Here is a 24,877-nt window from a genome sequence, read left to right as displayed (position 1 = left end):
TTTCCAAATGTTTGAATCCCAACAATTTAGAACGAGCGGTGAGTCAAAAGCTCTCAGTGCGAGACGTTCTTGCACAGGACGAAATTGCAAGAATCCGTAAACGGAAACGTGGCAGAAACATTTTAAACCGTTCCGGAAACACGACGGATAACCTATGTTTCCGTTACCGGTTCGTGACGTTTTCTCGCGTTTCCGTTGCTGGGTATACAACGGAACCGGACCACTTTTACGTAAACATAACGGAAACATGGAGTTGCATGTTTCCGCCACGTTTCAGAAATACGGAAACATGTGATTTCGTCCTGTGTTGGGTCATAGTGATGTGCTCTGTGGGCGAGACATTATACTCTCCCAGTATCTCTCCACGCTCATGGAATAATTGATTATTTATTCTGGAATATTCGCTCGTCTTAGCTGCAATGTATTCAGTCAATCAAAGCTTGAAACGTTTTTACCTATCGCATTTGAGTAGTTTAGAGAGAAAAGTGCTTGTATATTTCAGAATAATTTTTATTTTAACTTCTTCCGTTTTAATCGCACGCTTCGTCACCATGTTTATTTATAAATGGGTATGACGTAAACTAGACTATTATAAACTGTTAGCCTCATCTACATAATTGACTCCTTCTCTCGCTTGTTGAAATTCCTCTGCAATGCTAAGTTCCGCTGTAGTGATATTTGAAAATCAGGCTCATCGAAATATTCTGCATTTCTATCGCTAAGCTTTTTCCTTTAAATTGTATACTCTGAGTAAAAGTTCTTTAATCGTTGTTCAATAATGTGTGCCGAACAGTTTATAATCTCTAGGTTTATGCCTTTTCCGGCTAACATTGCCCCAGTTTAATTCCAAATTAATCGATGTAAATTCGATTTAAAACGATACTCCTAATTTTAGGAATGCGAAAAAAAAATGGTTAAATGTAACTGATCCAAAAAAAGATCCAGTCACAAGCGACTCTTAAACAATTAGAATAATTGTCCTTAAAAAACCGATTGAAACCCACCACAAATTACTCCTTTCCTCACTACTGACACAATCTGGAAGTTGTCTCCAAAGTAACTCGAGATTAACAATCTTCCACGGTTTCTCTCTCTCGGTATAGCTTTCTGAAAAGTCAGTCCCTCCCGACAACAAGGATTACTGCTGCACGACTGTGTCCTTATGTACAAAGTATTCTCGAAAATTCCGGACGCTTACAACACAACTATATTGGTAGTGTTACATCATAACTACATAACCTAGTAAACTGCTCCAGAAAGTCCCTTGGCATGCATTTCCGCATGACTAGGCATTCTCGAAATTTCTAGAAAGCTATAGTTTCAGTTATTATCCATAGCTTAATGTTTAAAGTAATGACAGTGTTTGGTGAGAAGTTTGTAAATTCAATAAGTGAAACGTCGAATATGAAATAATATTGCAGTAAGTGCAGAAAGTCAGCGCGCAAGAATCGAAAGATAAATACATTCAATTAAAGCTGCGTGCTAGAGTGCTTCTTAAAGAAGGACAATTCATAATATCTTGACTTAAATTCCCACCTCGTTTGTAGTGGACTGTGGTCTTATTCGAAGGAAAGTCATCAAGATACAGAGCTATTAGAAATTTAAATTTATACATTTGTTTATTTCGATTAATCTTGCCTACAAATATACGATCGCCCCAAAAACAACCTTGTTATCGTAAAGAGCATACATAACAATTACAGCTAGTTGAATGGTTAAACAATAATGAAAAGAAAGAACTCTTTTTAGTTGCAGAGAGCAAGTCAGATCGATCGTAACCGACTTATTGCTGTTAACTAAGTGATTGTGCTAGGTAATTGACTGTCATTTCCGGTTGGCTGGATCCAGTTATCTAAGTTAGGCGCGATTTCGATTCAAACTCAGCACAAGACTGCAATTCAATTGCCCATACATCCCCAACCTCATTTGGATTGACCTGTGGCTCTTCCTTGTGGGGTTGTTATTTAAAGAAGATGGAAAAACGATGTTCATCTTTCTTTTGAATCGCTCTCTGATCTGCAGATAGACGAGCAACACGAAATTCGGTTCTTAACACATGTACTCGGATATCTATCGAAACTCTAAAACTTGATGATATGGAGTTAATTATCAGTTTGAAGTTTTTTTTCTTACCTGGATGTTTCGCATACAGTGTAGAGCGAAAATTAGGAAACCCTGCAGCATGAAAATGATTTCAAGATCATTAATTTTTGCAATATGCAAACAAATTAGTCAAATACCTATAACGATTTCAAGAAGGAAAGAAAATTGCGTATCTTATAATTGAAAAAGAAGTCTTCCTTCTCCTGCATAGCTAACTGCATTTATGTTTTCAAAAGTCCAAAAAATTATCATGTGATCATTGTAATGGTGTCTCACTTGGTTAGAAAGTAAACTAATGATAGAGATTGAATAATTTTGAGAGTTACCAGCCAATACTGACTCGAGCAGAGTTGAGTATGGTGAAGACGTAAACGAAAGCTTCATGTACAGGCGAGAGGAGACCGAATGCCACGTGACACCCAGTAGGGGAATCATCACCACGCATGCTTTGATGCCAATTCTAGGAGTTAAAGAGAAAACATTCCTTTATTCTCCTTAAACAATGTATTTTCATTTTTAGGTATCGTAAGGCCTTACTGATTAAGGAGTGAGGAAGGTTGGCGAATAGAGCCTCACTGGAGAACATGAAAACCTCTTCCACTATTTTGTTTTCGTTTTGTGTTGTCAAACTTATCGTATTTGCTGAGAATGGTAGTTTTCCCCTGTTGGCTGCGACAAATTGGTTATTTCCTAATATCTCCAAATCTTCCTGCTCCTTTCATCTTGCTCGATGGTTTTTTTTAGTTATTTTTGCGAGAAAAGAAGTCAATGTGAAACAATGAGAAAACATCAACAAGGAAGGGGTAGAATTTTTTTTCATACGAAAAGTATTTTTTTCATAGGAAAAGTTGGAGAATTTATGAAGCTGTCCTATGCCTGTGAAGATATCAATGGGTAAAATTGACCAGCATCCCCGCAAACAGCGGCTAAGTCCAAAGTTTGTTGTGGGTAAATGGGAAAAGAAAAATGGTAAATGTTGTGCGGGGTCATATCATAAATTCTTAATTCGCTTTTAAAGAGCAGAGAAAGAATATTTGGCAGCAATTAGTATAGGTATACCAATCAAAATCACCAACACTAATCATAAACCCACAACTTCAATGAAAGCCACAAAGGCGACGAATAGTCGAGGAAAGTCAGCAACTGAACTCCAAGAAGTGAAAGAAAAAAAAGAAACACAAATTTTCAGCAAATGAAATGACATCGATTTCAAAATATGTACAAAAACAAAACAAAGAATTAAATGCAACAAAATAAAAGGAGAAGAGCACGAAGAAACCGTTGAATTTTTTCTCACTATTTATCACTCGTATAACTTTGTAAACATTTTTTCTTTTTTCCAGTAGCGATTCCAAGTGAAATGGCCACCACCATCACTGGAAGACCTACCCACAAAGAAAGGAAGAAAATCGAAACATTTCACTGCCTGGCAATACCATTTTTGGCGATCCGTAGGCATGATTACAGTTTCCAGTGCAAGTTGTGAAATAATAAACTTACCCTTTGAGATGACGTGATACATGTACACTTTGGTGTTGATGTTGTAAACTTTCACAACGAAGAAGTAGAGGTCAATTCCCTTGATCAGCATCCAACAGAAAACGGCCATCAAGAAATACTGCATCAGAGCTGCTATTCTAACACAGGCAGCCTGTAGAAAGAAAGAGTTTTTGCATAATTCTTCATATGGGTGAGCATGTAAAAGGCATGTAAAAAATTTCATTCTTTATAATGATTGTGTTTAAAAACTTTTCATCTAGTCCTTGAAGCCTACGCGCGAAAAGTTTGGACTCTTGCATGCTCTCTGGAGCTTGGACACTGATCCGTTCATGAACGCGAATTTTAACTTCGGCTTCCCTGCAGAGCATTTTTAAAATGTCGTCTCTGTTAGCCTTGTGTCCAGACTTCCAACGGTGAAGCCGTACGACTACTTCTTCTCAGTGCAAACTGAGACTGCTTGTCATTTTTCCTTAAATAATAGGCCTGCATACAGTGGCCCATGTATTTCAGCACCACGGTCTCCTTGGCTTTTCCAGTTTCGAGCAACAAGTTTTAAGTATTGAAATTTTTGGGCACAATTTTGCCGAGGAAAGAAATTTGTTTAGTTTCTTAGCTACTCTCTACAGGTTTATGAAAAGCAATCCTCAACATTAATATTGTGATATTAACATATCATTTTAATGTGTAATGATACTCTACCTAATGCAAGTGCACTCGCTATTTCTTTGTCTGCATTGATGTCCGCTGGAGACTTCGGAAACTTTCAGATCACACCCTTTTCAGGCTTTACGATGTCAATCAAAGGTTGCACAGTCTCTAGACCATCGTAATTGTACCAGACTCGCCGAGTGGTGTGCGAACACGACCGAATACGCGGGAAGAAACACTGGTTGTATTGACGAGTGGCGTAACAGCAATCAATAGAGTTTCCCATAATGAAGATAATGGACATTTAGAAAACAAAAAAAGTCAAAAAGAGAATAATGATCAACTTTTACGAATCAAAAGAACAATTGATAATATTTAGATGTAGCCAAGTCTAAAAGCGGAGCTGTAGGGATGTTACTACTGTACAGCCCTTTACCTCATTAAAACTTATCATTGGCTGTCAAAGAATTTATTCATGGCAACTAGGAAGGAGACATTAATCATGAAGAGGGGGGCTTGGAGTCAAGGGCCTTTCAGTGGGGGCAGCTTTCCTTTGTTCATTTAAGAAATGAGACGGTCATCTTCTTAGGTAAGTTCCATGGATAATAAGAGTGAATGACTAGCTAGATAATTTGTGCAAATAGCCAGTAAAGGATTAAAAGCAAGATATTTTTAAATTATTGGCGGAAAGCGCCCTCAGTGATCAAATGAATTGGGTCAAAGTAGTTATGAAAGACCAAATAAAAACGGTGAACATTGACAAAGCGATGTTGGAATTTTTCGGTATGAAGCGGAGATGAAGAAAAAAAAACTTCATTGCCTCGATGCGCGCTATTTATTTCTTATTGAGTGCATAGAGAGATAAATCTGTACTCGAGCCAAGATACCTATCCAGCAACAGCCTATTCTTGTTTCAGTAGCGTGAAGTGACAAGAAGTATAGCAATTCTCCCCCTGGCTGGAATGCTCGTCCGTGACATGTTCCTTCCCCCCTTCCCCCCACCCAACCCCTTGCTCAGCATTTCGTCAGGTTTTTCTGTCAGTTCGCCGGTATCCATTTCAACTCCTAGATGAAGCGAGGCACTGTGAGGATAAAGAGACTTGCCTAAGAACAGAGCACAATATGTGAGAAATTTTAGTGCGAACTCTGCAATGGTAAATCGATGCCTCGTCTCTGTCTCGATATAATTTTTTGGATGGTTGGATCGAGAAGGTCCCATTTGTCTCACAAAAAAGAGAAAAAAGAAAAGATATTCACTATCATTTGCGCGATTTACTGAAGGGACACACCACTCAGATAATCAGGTGGTAGCTGAATCAGTTTTATTCCAATTGTGCAGCTCGTCGGCGATCGTGTGGGTAGATGGAGTGTCTACGTGTTCGTATCGATTCGTCACCTCAACTCCGGGCATGACGAATGTGAACATCGTTGTGTTCCAAATACGCACTTATACAAATTTCTTTCTGGGATTCCGTTCTCACAATAAGACGAATTTTGATGATCACATATTTTTTATGTATTTTTTTTTACAGAAGATGGCTAAGAAATATACAAAGCTTTAAAACGCATGTGCTGAGCTGCTAGGCTATTAAATCGTTTGTTTTACCAAGTCGCCACCGCCGTGGAGTAGAGACCTTTAACTACGACGACGGCGGCAACGGGGACGAAGCAAAACAAAAGATCTAATGAGCAGAACAAAAGCAGAACAATAGCAATTGAATGCAGAGTTAGGGAAACTGAGGCCTCTACAAGAGAGACAATCATGAACATAGCCGTGAACCACGCACTAAGCTCGAATTAAATGTTAGACGAGATGTAGCCTTCAAGCTAGCACTTCCTGTTGCAGTTGTTTTTCGTGCAGTCAGCGGAAAATAAAAGGGCGTCGCGCGAATAAAGAAATCGCAAGGGTCTGCCTCCTCTTTTCGTGATAACGGAAGTTTGTTTTTCTTTTGATGGAAAAATAGATCAAATGGTCAATTACCCTCAATCATCGGTTTCGAATAAATCTGCTGCGTATTCATTGCCGCAATTAAAAAAAATAATCTCTTGAAAAAGTTGAACTTGAGCTACTAAGCTAGTTTACACTGCAACCCCTTTTCAACTCATTTTCTTTTTTATAATTTTGCCGTAGTTTATTGTTACAATGGTTTCCCTTGAGCTACACGGCTAGATCACGCTACCATAACATTTGGTCGTGATGTTGAAAGAAAGGAAAACATCAAGAACCACATCGCTTAAAGATTTCATTATTCTGCGATCGGGAATTTTACGAGTTAATTGTCTTCATTCAAAACACTAGAAGCTTCTAGTGATTACTGAATTCCTTAGCAGTCGAAAAACTATGGGAATTAGCCTCATATTGAATAAACAAACTTAGTCACTGTGATTGCATAAGTAAAAATACCTGCGTTGTTTAAGAAGTGATCATATCATAAAATCAGTTAGTAGAGATTTATTTGGAAAGAAATCTAGCTGTAATTTTGTGATTTCCACTTCTGAGGGAAATTGTTAAACTATCCCAGGCATATCAGAAGTTTCTAAAATGTCTTACAAAATAAATTAGGACGGATAGTTTTGTGTTTGACTTTCTATAAGTTTAGAGACTGCGTGAGACCTCTGTATGGAAAGGGATTAGATTGTTATAATCTTAAACACAATTTTGAATTGTGCTGCGCTGAAGCCGAGAATCTCAAATTCCTTTCTACCGAAAAGATGATTTTTCGAAATGAAACTTACTTCATTCAGCTAATAATGAAAGTATTGTAACCGAGAGCATCTTAACAACCGTCAGCCAACTGATCAGGAAAGTTTGCACGTACGCAGGTGCCCTCGATTGTTTTGACTTTGTAAACAGTTTGCAGCTTTTGAGTGTCAATGTTTTAGCTTCGTGTTTACGTAAGTGATTACGTTAACCTCTGGTCGTGTGCGATGACTGCCGAATTGGTTACTCGACAACGTGTCAACAAAAGACAAAACATCCAGCTTTGAGGAATAAACAAACTGAGTCGCGTTCCAGTAAGTATGATTGTCTGGATAAGTGAACTATTTAAGTGATCACCAATTTTTCCTCTGACTTCCCCTCCGCGAGACATGAAATTAGTGCCAATCACTTTCATGGACATTAGCTCTTTTCAGGACAATACGCGCTTCTTGATCGACCGTTCTTTCTAACTTTAAGCAGTTTCTACCGCGAACATTTCTTCTTGTCATGAAGCTGGAAGTTCAAGATCAACGAGTGTTATCGACGACACTGAACAATATCGAAACCACGGATAAATGGTCTTAGGTATTACTGCTTTTTTTCTCAGAAACTTTACAGATTTCTAGTTTAAGCAATCCTCTTTGAAAGTGATGTTATATTGTAAAGTGGCACCCGAGTTTATGAAGCCGTACCCAAAAATTTCAATTTATTCTCGTATCGTAACCAAGTGTTGATATCTCTGACCATGTTCAAGCCATTTGCATTAATCTCAGACATACCTCAATCGTCTCTTGACGTCATTTAATGACTGAGTAACATTAGCTGGCTAATTAGTGGTTGACTTAAAAATTAAAACCAGACATGTCAGAAATGTCATATGATCATTACATTATGGTGAGCCTGGGAGAGAAATCAACTGCCCTTAGCAAAACAACACAGATGCGTAACTATAGCGCGTGAGTGCATCAAAAAAAAAGGGGGGAGGGGAGGGGCGGGAATGAAGCACTAGAAAGAATCACCCCCTTTCTTTGCCAGAGTGATTAAAGTAACAATTTTTGAAATGAAAAAAATCTACTCCAGACACTCTGAAGTAGGACCCTCCCCTCCCCTGCTAAGGAACTCTCCTAGCAGTCCTTTGTCGAAACAAAAAGCGAACAAGTCGTCAACACTTAATATATTTTGAGCTTTAAGGAAAGGAAATTAGTTGCTTTTCGGACGCCATCAAGAAAAGAAAAATATCCTTTTCAATAAGTATTTAAACCATGAAATGTCACAGACATCTAACGTGAACTATATTGAGTAACATTAAGGATGAAAATGCAATAAAGTGATATTCTCCAAATTATTTTTTTCCGTTGATTCCTGCAGTTCTAACTTTTTTTGTTGATTTGGTATGTTTTTGATACTTTGAGACAACATTCGATGCTCACCAAAATATTGAAACCCGCACCGTAAATCGTTTCTTCCCGTTCCAAAGAGCTAAAAAACCTATATATGAATATAAGTTTATCAAAACAAATCTGGCCAATCTGGTCAGGGAATGGGCAAGCTTGGATGACCACCACTAATCGTATGTGAGAAACAATTCATTATTTGTCGCTGATGGGTGAGGTGGGGAATAGATGGTTTTCAGGGGGAACGGAAGAAGGATCAGTCGTCGCTAATAAAGTATATAAGTGTACTTAATAATATTGGCTGCAAATTTCTTGCAAATGAGTGGGTTTTCTTAAAAATATTACGGAGCCTTATTAGGGGCTGGGGGGGGGGGGGGGAGAAGTGTAAAATCCTTAAACTCCACCCCTTCCCCAAAGGAAACAAATCAACAAACGCTGTCCCTGATAGATTTGATTCTTCTTTATTTAGACCTTGATTTTACCTGATAGTAAAGTACAGCTTGATTATTCAATCAGCGAAAACTAGAAATGCGTTTAATTCTTAAAGCCGTGTCTGTCAACCCTTTTCCTCTCCATTAGCAGTTTTCAATCTCGTACCCAGGGCATTTCGCACCCTTGAAAATCTGGAGAAGTTCCGGAATGACTTTACGGATTCTTTTTACGCAAACATCATGTTGACAAAGTTTCTCAAGGAACTCAAAGTGACAAGCTTTGTCGGGTGGGTAGAACTTGATAGTTATAGCTTTTCCTTCCTCACTAAACGGAGAAGACAAATTTTATGCTGGTATACATTCCAAATCCTGCCTAAAATAAGCACTCATACTCAATTATACAAACTTTTGCCATTTTTTTATAGTTTTCGAAACTTTTTTAGCTCAATGAATTTGTACCCAAACCGCTGCCTCGGTTCCACTCCTCTCCTGTTTCATGGTGGAGAAGGCGCAGATAATGTTCGGAGTGAGATTGTGACTTAGATCGTTAAGTTTTTGACGTCATTGTTAATATTTGCTTAAGTTCTGTATTCTGGGTTTAAGAATTTCTCCAAATACCAAGAAAATTTTTTTTGTAGAAACTTTGCTTTTCGTCATCAAAGGAAATATTTGAGTGGGACAGAAACTGAGACCGGAGAATAAGTTTCAAATTTGATTTAATCAGTTTTGAATGTCTGGACAAATATTTGATTACTGTGATAAGATATAGTGCACGTTTTGTATTTTAGACAGTTTTTACTGACTCGATTGTTCAATACTTATGCGATGACGGGGGAGAAGTCTCAATGTTTGAATATATCGAAAACTGTAATTAACATTACCACACTCAGTACTTTTAAGTAGAGTTTTAAAGCTGATTATAATGTGTTTTGAAACTAGATTTAAACTCGGCGAGTTAAGCCATCACACGTAGTAGATCTTAATGGTTGTGATAATATTGTAGCTCACTAAATTTTTTCTTTAAAGAGCGACATCCCTGACTTTACGGTTATTAAATGTTTTAGAGGAAATTTTCTCAGATTTGATGGTTTTTTAGTTTTGTGAACGTCTTTCGAGCGACAATTTTCTATTCTACGTGCGCACTTTCATTGAAAAGTTTAGCGAACACATCTTCATTTGGGCCAACGTTATAACGTGAAAAGGGGTAGAAAAACCTTACGGCCATGGGTGCGGTTTCTGCCTCTTTTTTGGGACCTGTTTTCCCTATTAAGAAGGTCATGATTCAGAGGAAATGTTTTTTTACCGACGCAAAATGACACCTTTTATAGAAAGGTGCTTCTCGTCGGCGAAGCCAAAAAGCAGATTTTCAGTATCGATTATAAAAAAGTTTCGTTGTGATTTACTCTTGAACTTCCATCAGTTTCTACTCGTCTAAAACGGCCTTTATTTCAAGTTTACCACCTCTTCTCAAACGAAATTTTCCCTTGAGTCCCGCCAAACAGCGGAAAAGTTAACTCTTCACAGATCCAACAAAAACTGAGATGATCAAAGAGTGACCAGGAAAGTTGCGGTGCAATGTGTACGTAGTAAGCTCGCCTGACAGAAAGTCTTCAGACAGCTTATATAATTACAGAAAAAACAAAGTGTAACGTTTGTTCACAAACTGGTTGACTCATCTCACCTTGCTGATTTCGTTTTTCCTCGAGGTTTCCCTTCTGAATACTTGAACTAGGTTTTCCTCTACTTTGACCACATTAGCTCTTTATAGGCCCCAATAAATATTTTATTTTTTTCTTTTACTATGAGAATCGATTTACCCTCGAAAAAAAAAGATGTCATTTTACGCTAGTGGTCCTTTACCTCTCTACGATGACCTTTTTCTCTGTCTTCAAACTGGCCGCTGGGATGAGTTTCTGCTTCCCGCTCTTTATTATCACTTGACAAAGCGTTCAACCGTTTGCGCGTGTGCGGATATTTCGTTTTCAAGCTGTCAAAGTCAATGGTAAATTACTGGGGTAACAAAGTATCCGTAGTTGAATAAACTTCGTGTTCAAAAAATCTGTATTTTTCCTTCGTCAAACTTTTGTTGTTTCCTGTCATTGACTCAATTCTTTCCTTAGATTTTGCGTCAGACAGATTGCTTTGTATTTTCTACTTTATCATTTTGCGCGGGGAATTTCCAGCCAAAATTGTTCCACTTGTGTGTTTCAAAATAGATTAACTGTTTCCGTGCACAGTATCCCCATTTAGGTATGTTTTTTTCCTTCTCTTTTCTTTTCTTTTTTTTTTTTTTTTGGGGGGGGGGGAGGGGGAGGAAGACTTAAAAAAAGAGCTAACATGTGCTGTCAGTGTTTTGGAAAGCTCAGTTTTTAGTTTTTTACCCATGGGTCAATTCTCTGTTGATCGTCGCTTTTAGACCGTTGTTTGTAGAGATCAAAAAGTACGCTTTACGTCGAGCGATAGCATAGACGGTTGAGTGTACATGTCAAAAGTAATTTTTGAAAGAAGATGGTGAAGGAATGGCGACAAAAAGTTTCGTCTGGTTCTTCTTTACCTTGGGGTAGCACCGACGAGGGGTAGTTTTCGTTTGCTGGTACTCCACAAGCACTAAATGGAGCAATTTTTTGTAAATATCTTGCCACTGATGAGATGATTGCTGACATTCTAACGAGGCCTTTCCCTAAGCACCGCTTCGAGAAACTAATCATCAGGTCGTGAAGCTACGTTTTAATTATCTAATTTAGATGGACCTACATACAAACATAATACACTCTGAAGGAAACTGGCAAAAAATTATTTCTACTTGATCGCCTCTGCGAAGCATTTCAGCCATTTGCCAATGATCACGGGGTAATGTAGACTACAGTCCCGATCTTTCAGTCTAATTCTCGAGTATATGATCTATTCCTTTCACCATTTATCTATTTCCTCTCTCTTTAGAAGTCACAGGCTCGCATTGTTTCCATTAGATAATGATATTCTTCGTCCTCTTTTGAGAAACCCGCCATAACCCTATCAAGCCGCTGAAACAATTCATACCCTCTTTTCTCTAATTTCCGAAGATGAGAGTTAGCGACATCCTCTTGAAATCGAACTTTCTTCCTTTTTTTACCTTTGCAGTGTTCGTCATGGTTCATTCTTCCCAGTGTTTTCAAGAATTTGCTAATTCCATCGAAAAATGATTTTCCTCTTGAGTATTTCGGCTGTTTTTCTCCTGGTTCTTGGCCTTTTTTTCCCCTCAAAGCTTTGATGGCCTCACTGATTTGGTCAAAGTTGATTTTTGAACTCTTCTTGGAATCAAGGGTAATGGTTCTATCTACTGCTTTTTTCTCTTCCGTGTTTGATGCTTGGGAGACTTTCAGTTGTCTCAGTCTACTGCTGACAGTATCGAAAAATGTGTTCCGTTCTTTTGAGCCTTTGCAACGAACCTCATCAACGAGCTCGTGCAACTCACTTTCGTTTGCGGTATCCTTTGCATCCAGAAGTGCATCGTTTATTACGCCGATGAAAAAGTTCATGCAGATAATTGTTAGGATGAAAAGAATAGCAAAGACAAATATCTTAGCGCATGTGCTGTTTACCTCTGCTAATTCACTGATTGGTCTGGCTTTCACTCTTCCAAGAGTCAGTTCGAGTTGGAAATAAGCTGCTTTTAGCACTGAGGAGTAGCGCTCAGATCCAGTGCCAAACATCAATACACCGGCGTGAAGAAATGCCACGAAGAGAATCAATAGGACAATGCTAAAGGATGAAAGAGATTGTGCAGATATCGTCAGTGCTTTGGAGAATACAGCAACATGTTTATTGAAGCGAATGACTCGCAAGAGTTTTGCAGTGACGATAAACATCAGGATTCCAAGTACAACATTTTCTGCTTCATGCCAAATGATAGCTTTTTTGAAACTTATATTTGCATAACTGTTTTCTTTTAACCTTGCCCATGTTGAAGAGACTATGATTTGTCGTTTTATGTACAAAACCACGGCCAACACGAAGAAAACAACCTGGGACATCTCCACCCAATTCCACAGGGACTGGAAATACCGGGAACGGTGATTGAAAAGCTTGAAGCATTCTCTTCCCAAAAACACCAGAACGGATACAGCGTATAGTAAAATGCAAATCAAATAGAACTGATATGAAGCTGTGTTTGTAGGATCAAGAGAAAGAATGTCAGTTTGTACCAAAGCTTTTTTGAGTCCTGATGCCTCAACTTCGTAAAAGTATGTGGCAACACCTAAAATATTCACCGACGGGTTAAACACGGAAAACTGTGCGAGAACCACCCGGGTTTGCCTGCCAAGCCAACCGTTGTTTTGCAAAGTGGTTACGGCTTTGAACCCCGTATGGTTCTTGTACCCGAGGTCTGCTACAAATCCTCCTCCACGATAAAATGAGAACTGTCCCCACTCTGACCCGCTACCACTTTCTTCCGCATTTTGATATCGCCATGGCTTCGGGCAAAGTCGAAATAAATCTGCGTCTCTTGTAGAGTTGTCGACAAACCTCCAGCCCGGTTCATAGAAAGCGGTCTTGTCTTCGTTTGTTTCCGAATAACCTTCGTAACATTCCTGGAAAGTTGTCTTCATGTATTTTAACACGTTGCATGGTGCTGTAAGTTTAATGAAAAAAAGGGACATTTATTAGAAAGTTTGTTTTGGAACTAATTCAATATACAGGTATAGCACATCTCCCATATTCTTTATCGTAAAGGTAAATTTAGTTAAAAACCGGATATTCACTTGTGCCCGTTTTCTCTCTTTAAAAGGTGTACAGACCAATTCAAAATTAAGTAGAATATCAAAATCTTGACAACGTATGCCTAACACTTTGACAGAAAAAAAAATATATTTTCTGGGCGTCTCCTTTAGGGTGAGTTAGACTTAAAAGTAAATAAAAGAAAGGACTTACTCGATTTCACTCTCAGTTGCCTTAATTGAGCCATCCCGACGAGAAGAGAGCGTTTATTACCAATGTACATTGTTTTTTTCTCTTCCTGACCGTTGTACCATCTACCGGAAAACACTCCAGGAATGAAAACTTCCCGCAGCCAGCTCCAGTACTTCCTGTCATCTGCCATCTGAGTTCAATAAAAATTAATACGTTACTTAGAATTTGTGACTGCATCACCTTTCGTATCGCTAATTATGGTTATGATCTTTAAAACGGACTAAATAAAAAGGAAGTCAAGAATGGGAGATGTGTTGGTCGGATTTCACCGACTGGGATGGAGGCATGACTCGCTGGTGGATCAGGAACATTTAGAAACAGGTAAGGGAGCCAAGCCATTATGATGCAAAGTCTGACAAGAATTGATACAGATTCTAACCAAAATTCGAAATGTGATCATAACAGTTGTTCTATACACAACCCACGGACTTGAAAAGTAGCAATAATTCCCGATAAAGAAAAGAGGTGTTTACGCTTTGGAGGATATGTTTATGTCGTGAAAATAGATTTCAAATAGGGTTTGGCAATCCAGAATCAATCGTTGGGTAATATCAGTCTTTTAACGATTTCTCCAAACACAATAAATGTTACTCACATTGTTGAAATTGGGCAGTCCATCTCGGATTGATCTGGTCATTAAGTAGCGATGGTCATTTCTGTTTCCATAGCACACTACCATTAACAAGAAAACGAAAACCAAGTAGATACCCAACTCTGTGAAATAACGTGACAGGTTCTGTTTCTTGGCCTGGCGTTTCCTCATCTTTTCTACTTCCGCTAATTTCAACGTCCACAGCCTTTGTTTTGAGCAACCGCTTTCAACTTGATTAGAGTCTTCACATGCAGGTACCGTTGATCTCTTCGCCTTCATCTTGATAATGGCCGCCAAAACTACAGCTGTACAGAACACTTTAACTGGTTCCATAATTGTGACATCTTGAGCAAAGGAGATAAGCATTGAGGACAGCCACTGCTCACTGACACTCTTTTCCCAAATCAGGCTATAGAAGATTGTAAACGTAGCAGAAATAGCACAAGAACCGAAAAACAAGAACCAGGCGATACCTTTGATTAAATTAGCCTTATAGCAAGGACTATTGTTACTCGAGGACTTTTTGGATGCTTTTTTAAATAAAAGCACTATTAGTATGTTTATTGGTGCCACAATGAGCGCACTTTCAATACCAGTAACTACTTGTCTCCACGAGAATTTCAGCGGTCCAACTTGAATAGGTTGTTCATATTTGCCTTGGAGCTCATAAAACATCGCGTTTGCAAACATGGATGTCAAAAGCACTGAAAGGCAGCAAGAAACCCGCTGTAGTCTTGAAAAGTGACTTCTCTTTGGTTTGGCAGCAACTGACACCCAGATATGTAGTTCCATAAGCCCTCTCCGCCAGCGTTTTGCAACCTCACTGGCAAAGTCCATTTGAGATACCGTTGCTTGAAACATTCGCTCGATACGCCCGTCTCCGCGCTCAAGAGCAAACCACTGACTGACCATAAATTTCCAAGACTGATTGGATTGTACGTCCCGAATGAAAATTTCCTCTAAAAACCACGAAGGACTGCCACCAAAGTTGTTATGACCAATCTTCACTTCTCGAATCACACCAAGAGATTTGTTAACATACAGTACAAACATGGCCGAGTTACCACGAGAGAAGAACACGTCAATTGAACCAGTCTCTTCTTGGCTGAGCTGAAGAATGCCACTCCTTCCGTCAGAACCGTAAATCTCCATAGCAACTTGAGCTGTTGTGCCTGAGTATATCCAGACTCCTGTAGTTATTACTATCTCGTATCCATATGTACTCTCTGGAGAGGAAGGCAAATGGACTGGTAAAACGTTCTTAAGAAAAATGATAATACCATTAATGAATCGGTGATTTACCTTTTTTTACTTTTTCCCTTACTTAAAGAAAAAAATATATATATATTGTTGATATTAAAAAACTTTTTTTTGAGGATACTTAGAAAAATATGAATTCTGCAAGTTTTCAAAGCGTATTAAGTTCTACATAATACAAAATATGTTCAGAACTTACATTTTTAGAGTCTTCTATGTCTGCCTTCCTGACGATAACAAGCACAATCACGTAACTTAAGAAAACCAACGCCACCGCCAAAATAACTCTGATATTTCCAGATTCTGGCAACTTTTGAATCTGCACTTGAACCTTGTCGAAGTCGATAGGATTCGGTTTAACCAAAAGACTTCCCCCGAAGGATGTCAGGTGATCGCAGCTGCAGTTAATAAATCTCTCCAATGCTCCTAAAATCTGGAATTGTCCAGAGAGAAAATCACTGTTTCGGTTTTCAGTGCTAATGATGCGTCTTGTCCATTCAAAGGTATTCAAAGGTCGTGATTAGCTATGAGAATAATTTTATTTTTTGCGGTGGAAGACTACACACGGGCTCGACAAAGTTTTGTCTTCTAGATTTATAGTTGCCAAATAAGCGAAGATGATCACAATAGAGCACTCATTTTTCCACAATTACGTGAAACCCACGAATTCTCTGAAAAGTGTCTGAACTAATTCCACATTATAAAAATTATTCGATAATGTTAACACTTTACACCGACTCACCCGACAGCCTTTTGTTACCCACATCTCAACTTTCGCTGACCAGTATACACAGCTACCGAAGGTCACCCTCAGAGTATAGTTCTGATCGGTTTTGGAATCATAAGCTGGTGTCACAGATGCAGTTTTGCTCATGGGTAGGGTAGGTGGGGGATCTTTGACTTCGACGCAAGAGCGCTTTTGCCGTCCAGCTGTAAAACACGATCTTTTCTTTCTCCTGTGTGGGGTGGTCGTGGTGGCATTATAGTTTTTTACGCCCAGAAAGTATTTTCCAGGATGCCTGGCCAATGTTGCTATTGGGGTAGGTGGGTTCGACGAGCATTCTGGTTGTCTCTCCTTTTTGTCATGCGCACTTGCAGTCCAAACGCACTGTCCATTTTGAGAGATTGTGGCATTGAGATCGTAGTTTCGACTCGTTGGCCGTTGACCAAATCGCAAGTAAACAAACAGAAGTACAGTTGGCTCTTGGGGTTTGACTTCTACCTGTATCAGAGTGTTTTCGTACTTGACAGCTATCTCGTGGAAACGTAAATCGTCATCTGTCGTGAAGTACCATAGCTCCTTGGGCATTGTCCGAGGTTTTGGTGGAATAACGATAACAATGTCTTCTGGTAGACTTGACACTTCCAAGAGCTCGCTTTTATTGTCCTTTAAGTCCAGAAATAGAACCTCAGAGTCGACTCGCTCCTTGGTGCTGTCCCAGGTGTAGGGGTTGAATGACATTGATAGCATCTGCAATAAGAATAAATCAAAACTTTTTGTTGACTTTAAGGTATTGAGGATTAAGAGACATGATAATTATCGCTAACTGACCATAATTATGGAAGCCAAACGAGAAAAGAGTTCAGGATGCCTAACAGAGACTGTACCTTCCAAAGCGTTTGGTCTTGGGTTATCAGACTTTCCGAAGTCACCCACGACCAAATCGATTTTGATATGCGCTCGTTTCTTATATTGATGTAATCCCTTACCTGGGTGTCGACAAAACTTGTTCTGTTCCTTCCTGTGACAGGCCATGGTGGTAAAATGAAGCTGCCACTTCCACCCTTTATCTGCAGCCCTGCAAGTTTATTCGGGCTATGTCGCCCTAATGTCATGTTCAATTGACTCGTGGAGATCGATATCATGTTTTCACCTGGGACTCTCAGGGCTAACAATGCGTCTGCAACTTTTCCCAGCACTTTTAGGGCAGTATTAGCAGACCTCTCACCCTGTAAAATGAAACAAAACATCACGAGCAAACAAGTAAAAATAACAAAAAGAAGCAAAGCTAGACTAACAAAAAGAGCTTAGCAGGGACAATTACAAAAAAAAATTAATTTTTTGAGGCACTTGTAAGGTTTGCGACGACCTATTGTAAGTAGCGATAATGGCAACTTTATCGCGTGATTTGACAGCGGCACCAGCTTGACACGCAATGTGTCAGTTAAAAATGAGGGAAGCCGACTTAAGTGCAGCTTGAAGTTTCATATGTAACTAGATATCGCTGTTAGACTACAACAGCCAACAAAATACCTGCTCTTGGAAGCTTAAGATGGAATCTATTGAAGCCATCTCTGCGGATATCTTTAGCACACTTCGAAGACACCAAACTAAGTTTTCTGCTGATTGAGTGACTAAAGACATGTCAGCAACGTCCTTCAACTGGACGATAGACCTTAAGAAGGTCGTTTGCGAATCGACAGCCGATAATGACAGTTCCTGAAAGTGCGTTATGAACAAACATGGAATTATTTGCTGCTCAGCACAGTACATTTCTATTTCTAGGAGCCCGGGTTTAGAGAGGTATCGTCGCCTTTAAACCATTTTTGTTTAGGTAAAGGAATTCTAAAACGCCTTTTGGCATTTTTTCTCAAACATTTTTAGCCTGTGCATTATAAAACTAAATCAAGACAACCGACAGCGATGTAGAACTCTAGCTCATGAAAAAAGCAATAAATAATTTTTATGCCGATTGTGGCAATTTTATATCCCTCTACATGTGTGTCATTCTTTATGATAAACGATCGATCTTATTTTACCTACCAATGACTCGGGAGAGACTTTTTCTAAGACTTGAAGGGCAGAACCAATCACGGAGGAGCTTTGAAGCAGGTCTGCAGTGTTGTTTACCTTCACTGACGTAATAGTTTTGATTACAAAGTCTACAACCTTGAAATGCAATGAAGTTCAATCGCATATATGTTAATGCAAGAACCTTCTAGCATGCGAATATACGACAGCACAGGTACACAAACATAAACGTCTACACGAATAATAGAATGCACGAGTACACTACTATACGAGTACATGAGTGCACGAATACACGAATAAATTAGTTCACATAAATACTATTTATCACATAAACTGCAGTGTTACACAGGGATTTATTTTTAACGTGTGTTGATAAAGCCAATGAGCTGCTGACACGTCACTCTCCATTGGCGCCACTCGGTCTGGTTGATTAATTAAAGGCGAAGCCCTCTCGATTCTCAATTAGAGTTGTTTGTCGGAGCTTTCTCGAATTATGGCGGCTAAAACACTAAAAAATCCGTATTGCTGACAGACAGTGAGGTTGAAACTTTCTTAGAAGGGGAAGAAAACCAATATACTAAAAGAAAAACCGAAAGCTACATATTCAGTGGCTTTGGTGTTAGCATTTCTCCCGGCTGAGGATGAAAATCGACAACTGGAAGATTTGCCACCAGCCGATTTTTGCCGTTTACCTGAAAGACCTCTTCTGTCGGCAAGGACAAAGTCAATAACTGAGAATTTTGTAAATTGAAAATTACGACCATTGTTGTTTTTTTAATCATGATTCAACGCATTTTTCCATTTTAGGAGCTAGGGCCGACGTAGTCTACGATTATTATTCGGGGAATGTCGATTCATTTATTTTAATTCATAAATGAAGTCGCCTTTTCTTCTCAGTAAAGAGCTATTGTGTTTGTATGATAAACGAAGTAATTCATGGTTGCTTGTAGATATGGAATTTCTCTTCTCGTGTTCAACTCGACATCTCACTCTTTCGCTGCGCTCACTCGTGAGCTATCGAGTTAAAAGCTCCTAGAAAAATTCCATATCTACGGGAGCATGTATTATTCTCTGTGTATTATTTGTAGTCTACTCAGTGCAGTTGGATTATAAAAGTCATGAGTACCACAATACATTAACACACGTATGTACAAATACTTGGATACGCAGAGATATCATTATACTATTACACGAATAGTGCGTCCATGAAATATAAAACATTTGTAATCGCATTTACCTTGATTTTCTTCTCCAAATTCATCTTGGTTTCTTGTGTAACAATCTGAAGGACAGAGTTTGCTAATTGTGCCGCTTTTCCCAAGTCTCCTTTTCTGATGACTTCCTGGATCATGGCCTCCAGGCTTGTGATTTCATCTGGTCTTAGACCCTGGGAAGGTTTAACCTACAGAAAGAGCATTGGTCAATATTGGATAAGTTACACATTTAGAAAAAGTTTGCTTTTTTACCCTCCGATGGCTAGCTTTCAAAAAATGACGAAATTATGTCAACAGAATTTCCCAACTACATCAATATTACAGAACCTACCAACTTAACTTATCTGTACTGTTAGATTAACAGGAGAGGCAGAAATTCCGAAGCTATCAGTAACAACAACGTTGAATCTCATGGTATAGTTTTCTGCATTGTTCCCAGGCGGTATCCCAAAGGTAACTATGGAGTTGTTGACGCCATGATATAACACAGTGTACATACCGTTCTCTAGTCTATATTGAAACCGGTAGGACAGAGGGGTGCTGTCACTTGTCCAGTTGATACAGCTCAGATTAAAGTGTGATTCCAAGGAGATGCCACTTGACGGAGTGATCGAGCATGTCCCCCTTGTGGGCTGTAACGCGGTGGAAATGTCGTAGGCTGACATCGCCCATAAACCGTCGTTAGTTGTGATAAATAATGCCAAGCGGTACATATTTCCAGCAGCAAGGGAACCTCCATTTATAACAATGTTGCTTGCATTTAGAGGTGTACTTGTAATGAGTTCTAAATTATATTTTCTTTGCCAAACAGTGGACGTGTTTCCCTCATATCGCTGGTAGAGTATCCACTCATATGAAGAAATTTTGAAGCACTGTAATCCCTTGCATTCTGATCGGACACTAAGTCGTACTGAGGGGCTGATTTTAGGCAGACAATTTATGAAACACCTGAAATAAGGAACGAATGTCGATTACTAAATGAGAATGTAGATCAATGTAGCGTAACTACGGCCTTGCTTGTTGAGAACAATGGTGGTCATAATAACTGCAACAGAGGAAGAAAGGCAAAATACAGCGGCACTTCGGGAAAACAAGACAAGACATCACAAAACAACAACAACAACAACAGCAATGGCAAAATCAACAGCAAGAACTTCAACTGAAGCAGAAGCAGCAATAAGAAAATAGGAAACTAAATAGGGATATCAGTAGCAACAAAAAGAACAAGCAACAGCCACAATGATAGCATCGACAACACGCCAACTTTCTTACCTTTGATATATTTTAGGGGGATCTCCATTCGAGAAATGGATGACTTGATAAGCGCTAGCATTGCGATAGTCTTTGGTCACAACCAGTCTAGCTATGTAGATATCACTGAGAGACATAGCCTCTGTATTCAAGGAAACTCGCACGCCAGATGCTCTTCTATTATAGTGAAAAGCTGACTCGTTTACCGCAATAAAGAAGTCTCTTTTCTTTCCCTGCACATAGGAGTAATTCCCAGTGATCTCACCATAATGCCACGTAAAGTTCATTCCCGATTGGTCACCATGTGCAGCCTCAGGGTCATATGAGAGTGAGCCATCCAATGTGATGTTTTCTTTGAGTCCTCGAATCACCTCAGCTCCGCCAGAAATGACTGCAACAAGGTCCTGCGTCTTACCTAAAAGCCGTTGTAACAAAAAGCAAAAGTTTGTTACTTTTTAACCTTAGCTTACTGTTAATCAGAATGGTTCTGCTTTGTCATCAGTGCGCCTTGACAAAGCTGAAGTAGCCATTGGAAGACACATTCAGATTGCTTTTCCAAATTTCCAACGAAACTTTTTTCTTTAGATTGGCATATAATAGTAAACAGAACAGAGTTCCTAAGATTTCTATCATGGAATCATTGTAACATTACCTCAAGAAATACCCCTTACTCAAAATACTAAAGAGTTTCTCTTGTATACCCGTTTATGTTCGGTTATGAAGCTAGCCACAATAGCGTTTTTCAGAAACACGAATTAGACTACTGGATACTGTCTTTCCCACACTTTTAAGACAAAGCCCTCGCTACAGAAAGGGGTGGCGTGAAAGCTGAAAAGATGTCAAGTGAAATCGGAAAAAGCCTAACTTTCGGAAAATAAGCAACCTTCAGTTGTTGATGATGATAGTGAAGTCGGTGTTGGTAAAACTGTCATTGTTGTCGACACTGTCCATGTTGGTGATCCTGTGTAGGTTGGTGATGCTGTGTATGTTGGTGATGCTGTCCATGTCGGTGATGCTGTCCACGTTGGTGAAGCTGTGTAGGTTGGTGATGCTGTCCATGTTGGTGACGATACTGTTAATGATTCTTCTGATGACGAAAGGATGAAAAAAAAAGAAATATTAATATTTATCTAATTAGTTTGAAAAGCCTCCTCTCTTCTTTGAAGACAATACCATACACGTTTTTAATATGAATACGAGGCAATTTAAGTAAAGGTTAATAGCGACTAATTAGTATTATAAAGGAATGGCGCACATATTGTTCGAAGTAAAAGAAATAAAAAACAAGGTCAACAGGGCTTAGTTAATGCCATGAATAACTTTGACCATAGAAGGCTGAGAGCCAAAGAAAGAGGGCTAACTACGAACTCTTAGCTCGTAAGAACATACATGTAGATAGGCAACCGCTAAAAGGAAAGCACTCGGCGAACAGTGTAAAAAAACAGTGAATAGCCGAATGAAGGAATGAATTTTCGACCTTAAAGAGCTTATTTATACACTTGCAAATAAAAGCGATGGAAAATATATCAGTATGTTCTCTGACTCTTAAAAAGCTAGCTGTAACAATACCGGAAGCGGAAAAAGCCTAAGACGTAAAGAGCGTCGACACAATTTAAAATGTAGCCTTTTAGCTAAAGATGGGGAGATAAAGAAAAATTCCGAAAAAAATTCTCAAACTGTCAACTCTCTGAAAGTCAATCAGCGTGCTATCAAAATGTCTTAAACTCATCCCAACACCCGTGACAAACGAACGTAAAATTAGGCAACAACTCTTGCGAGATTATGAACAATTTGCGAGACGCGTGCGCCTCTACATCTTTCACGGACAAAACAAAGAAACGCACCCATTTTATGTTAAATCAAACTAGATGCCATCGGTTCAGCCCTCTATTGTCCTTGAGAGCTACTTAGAAAGTGTCAACGCACAACTTGAAGAGGTTACTGTAACGAAGCCAAAACATAGTTTGTAACGCAATGAGGTCACAGCTCTGCAAGAGTTGAAAAACAACTCTGCTCTGAACCTCAAAAAAGCAGACAAAGGTGCAACAACAGTCATCACAAATAAGACAAAAAGATAGAGGAGGTCAAAATTGCAACGCGACAGCAGAGTAGTAGAATTCACTACAAACCTCTCAGAGCACCATTCGTAAAAAGCACGCGGAAAAGGTTTAATGAGATCATTAACCAAATCGGGGCAAAAACATTGATGACATGACTAAGAAATGGCTTCTCAAACTCCCAATCCGCTCAGAATATCAATATTCTATACGCTCACGAAAATACAGAAACCTATACCGGTCGATAGACCTATGATCTCAGGTTGTGACGGCCTTACTGAGAGAACATTAGCCTTTTAGGAGACACTACTCCAGCTTATCGCACAACTGTTTCCACCCTACTATTAAATTCACGGCTGAAATATCAGAGAACTACATCACTTTCCTCGATACAACAGTGTTTAAAGGGGAACGTTTCGCAAAACATTCCATCTTCGACATGAAAACCGATTGATGTGTGCTATGCCAGAGGACACTATTGGAATACATCACAAATACCCTGACCATCTCCACTGTTAACACCACTTTGAGAGGAAAAGATTAACAAAATAATGGCTTTTGTCAATTCATTCATTTTGTAGCTTTACTTTTCTAAGAACGTGTTATTTGTTGTACTTTGTTTTGGGCGTAGAGTGGTATTTTGCTCGCAGCAATCAGACTGCAGCATTAGGGTATGTATTTCGCAGCGATCAGATTGCCGTTTTCTTTGCATGCATTTCACACCAATCCGACTGCCACATTAGGGTATATATCCCGCACCAATCACATCATAACATTTGGATATCTTGCCCCAATCACAGCGTTTTGGTATTGTTTTCTTGTAAATGATGTTAGGGAATCAGAGGGCCGTGCGCAAAGAATTACATTAACCTGAAATTTTGAACTCATTTGGTAAATGAAATGGTTCGTAGCCTTCGCAAGAGCCTTGTCGATGTAGGTTGAAATTTATCAGGATATGAAAGGTTCGCATTTAACTTGTTGTATCATTTTTAAGTTTAAAAGCATTTTATCCGCTCCTTTTCATACAACGGCCACTGAAAAAGCTTACTTCCGTCGCGTACTATGAAAACAACGTTCCAAGTCCAATCAAAATATACCCAATCATTGCACTGGATGAACATTTGGTAATTGCTTGGATTGTATTCCACCAATAAAATTCCATTTGGCCTCATTAGATTCACTCAATGTTTACACTTCACGTGTCATTTCATTCTAAACACCCAGCATTTTATCAGATATTCGAAACGCATTATCCAACACTACCGAAAAAAATTCACATGAGACCAATGGCTGCTAAAAGTGAATTTTCCACTCAAGAACAACCTGTTTCAGAAGACGATAATTGGCATGGTTCTCAACCGATATGAGTCACAAGCTCTTCACAAAAAGATAACCCACTTCACATGATCATGCATTATCATCTAAAAAAGCAATTGGACTGAGAATTCTTTGCAACTGGTATTCACCATCAGTTTCATTACCGTTGTTATTCGTAAAAGTGATAGTAAAAGAACCATCTGTAACTTTCCCCTGTTCACAAGGTTGAAGGTAGACATGTATATCGTGAAAACGTTCATTGAGATTGTTTCAAACATATTTTAATTTACGCAAAGGTAAGTGTAACCTTGATTCTGACTGTCTGAGGGTTTTTATAACTTCTCTCGTGAGTACCACAAACGTTGGCAAATAATGTTTTTATTGCCCTTAAGCGCTTCTAGTGCCTTTGAGTTTACTCAAAATAACAATACAAAAAAGGAAAAAAACAACAACACATCAACTCACCCTTAGGGATCTCACAAATATAAGCGTGCTGTTTTTTCCAACTTTCATTATTAGGAGTACCAAACACGCCCAGTTCGCCATTACGGAACCTCTTGTACATGAAAGCCGCGTCGTGTTCACCACTTGGCTCCCCTTGTCCCCACTTGGAAATAGTCAGCGGTCTTCCACTCACCCAGGTCCAATTCCTGGCCCTTTTTTTTAAACCAATTATCCATTTATTTTCATAGTTCGTAGTGTTTCGCCTT

General features: G+C 39.1%; 2 protein-coding genes and 1 long non-coding RNA gene across 3 annotated transcripts in view; all 3 read right to left on the bottom strand.

The window, feature by feature from the left end:
- LOC149052052 (adhesion G protein-coupled receptor L4-like) overlaps window positions 1-24,877 on the bottom strand; it is a 204,298-nt gene that overhangs the window by 12,012 nt on the left and 167,409 nt on the right. The gene's annotated exons all lie outside the window — the stretch shown is intronic.
- LOC149052066 (uncharacterized) lies at window positions 2,430-4,489 on the bottom strand. Its single transcript, XR_016181625.1, has 3 exons — window positions 4,303-4,489; window positions 3,197-3,754; window positions 2,430-2,563 (listed from the first exon to the last, which is right to left on the bottom strand). It is a non-coding gene; the product is annotated as an uncharacterized LOC149052066 (long non-coding RNA).
- Window positions 11,686-15,009, bottom strand: LOC149052065 (polycystin-2-like protein 2). Its single transcript, XM_089212712.1, has 3 exons — window positions 14,323-15,009; window positions 13,689-13,857; window positions 11,686-13,389 (listed from the first exon to the last, which is right to left on the bottom strand). Exons 1-3 carry the CDS (start codon window positions 15,007-15,009, stop codon window positions 11,714-11,716), a joined length of 2,532 nt encoding a protein of 843 aa, XP_089068838.1. The 3' UTR covers window positions 11,686-11,713.

The sequence above is a fragment of the Pocillopora damicornis genome, chromosome 1, assembly GCF_964200805.1.
Source record: "Pocillopora damicornis chromosome 1, jaPocDami1.2, whole genome shotgun sequence".
Lineage (NCBI taxonomy): Eukaryota > Metazoa > Cnidaria > Anthozoa > Scleractinia > Pocilloporidae > Pocillopora > Pocillopora damicornis.
The sequence above is the reverse complement of the archived record's forward strand: the minus strand, read 5'-3'. Positions and strand labels throughout refer to the sequence as shown.

Excerpts from the sequence above, each read along its gene's own strand:
- LOC149052065 (XM_089212712.1), bottom strand. The coding sequence starts at position 15,009 with ATGTTTGCAAACGCGATGTTTTATGAGCTCCAAGGCAAATATGAACAA. Across the intron at positions 13,858-14,322 it reads GACTGCCCAATTTCAACAAT|ATGGCAGATGACAGGAAGTA; the intron begins GTGAGTAACATT and ends TATTGAACTCAG. Across the intron at positions 13,390-13,688 it reads GCAACTGAGAGTGAAATCGA|CACCATGCAACGTGTTAAAA; the intron begins GTAAGTCCTTTC and ends TTAAACTTACAG.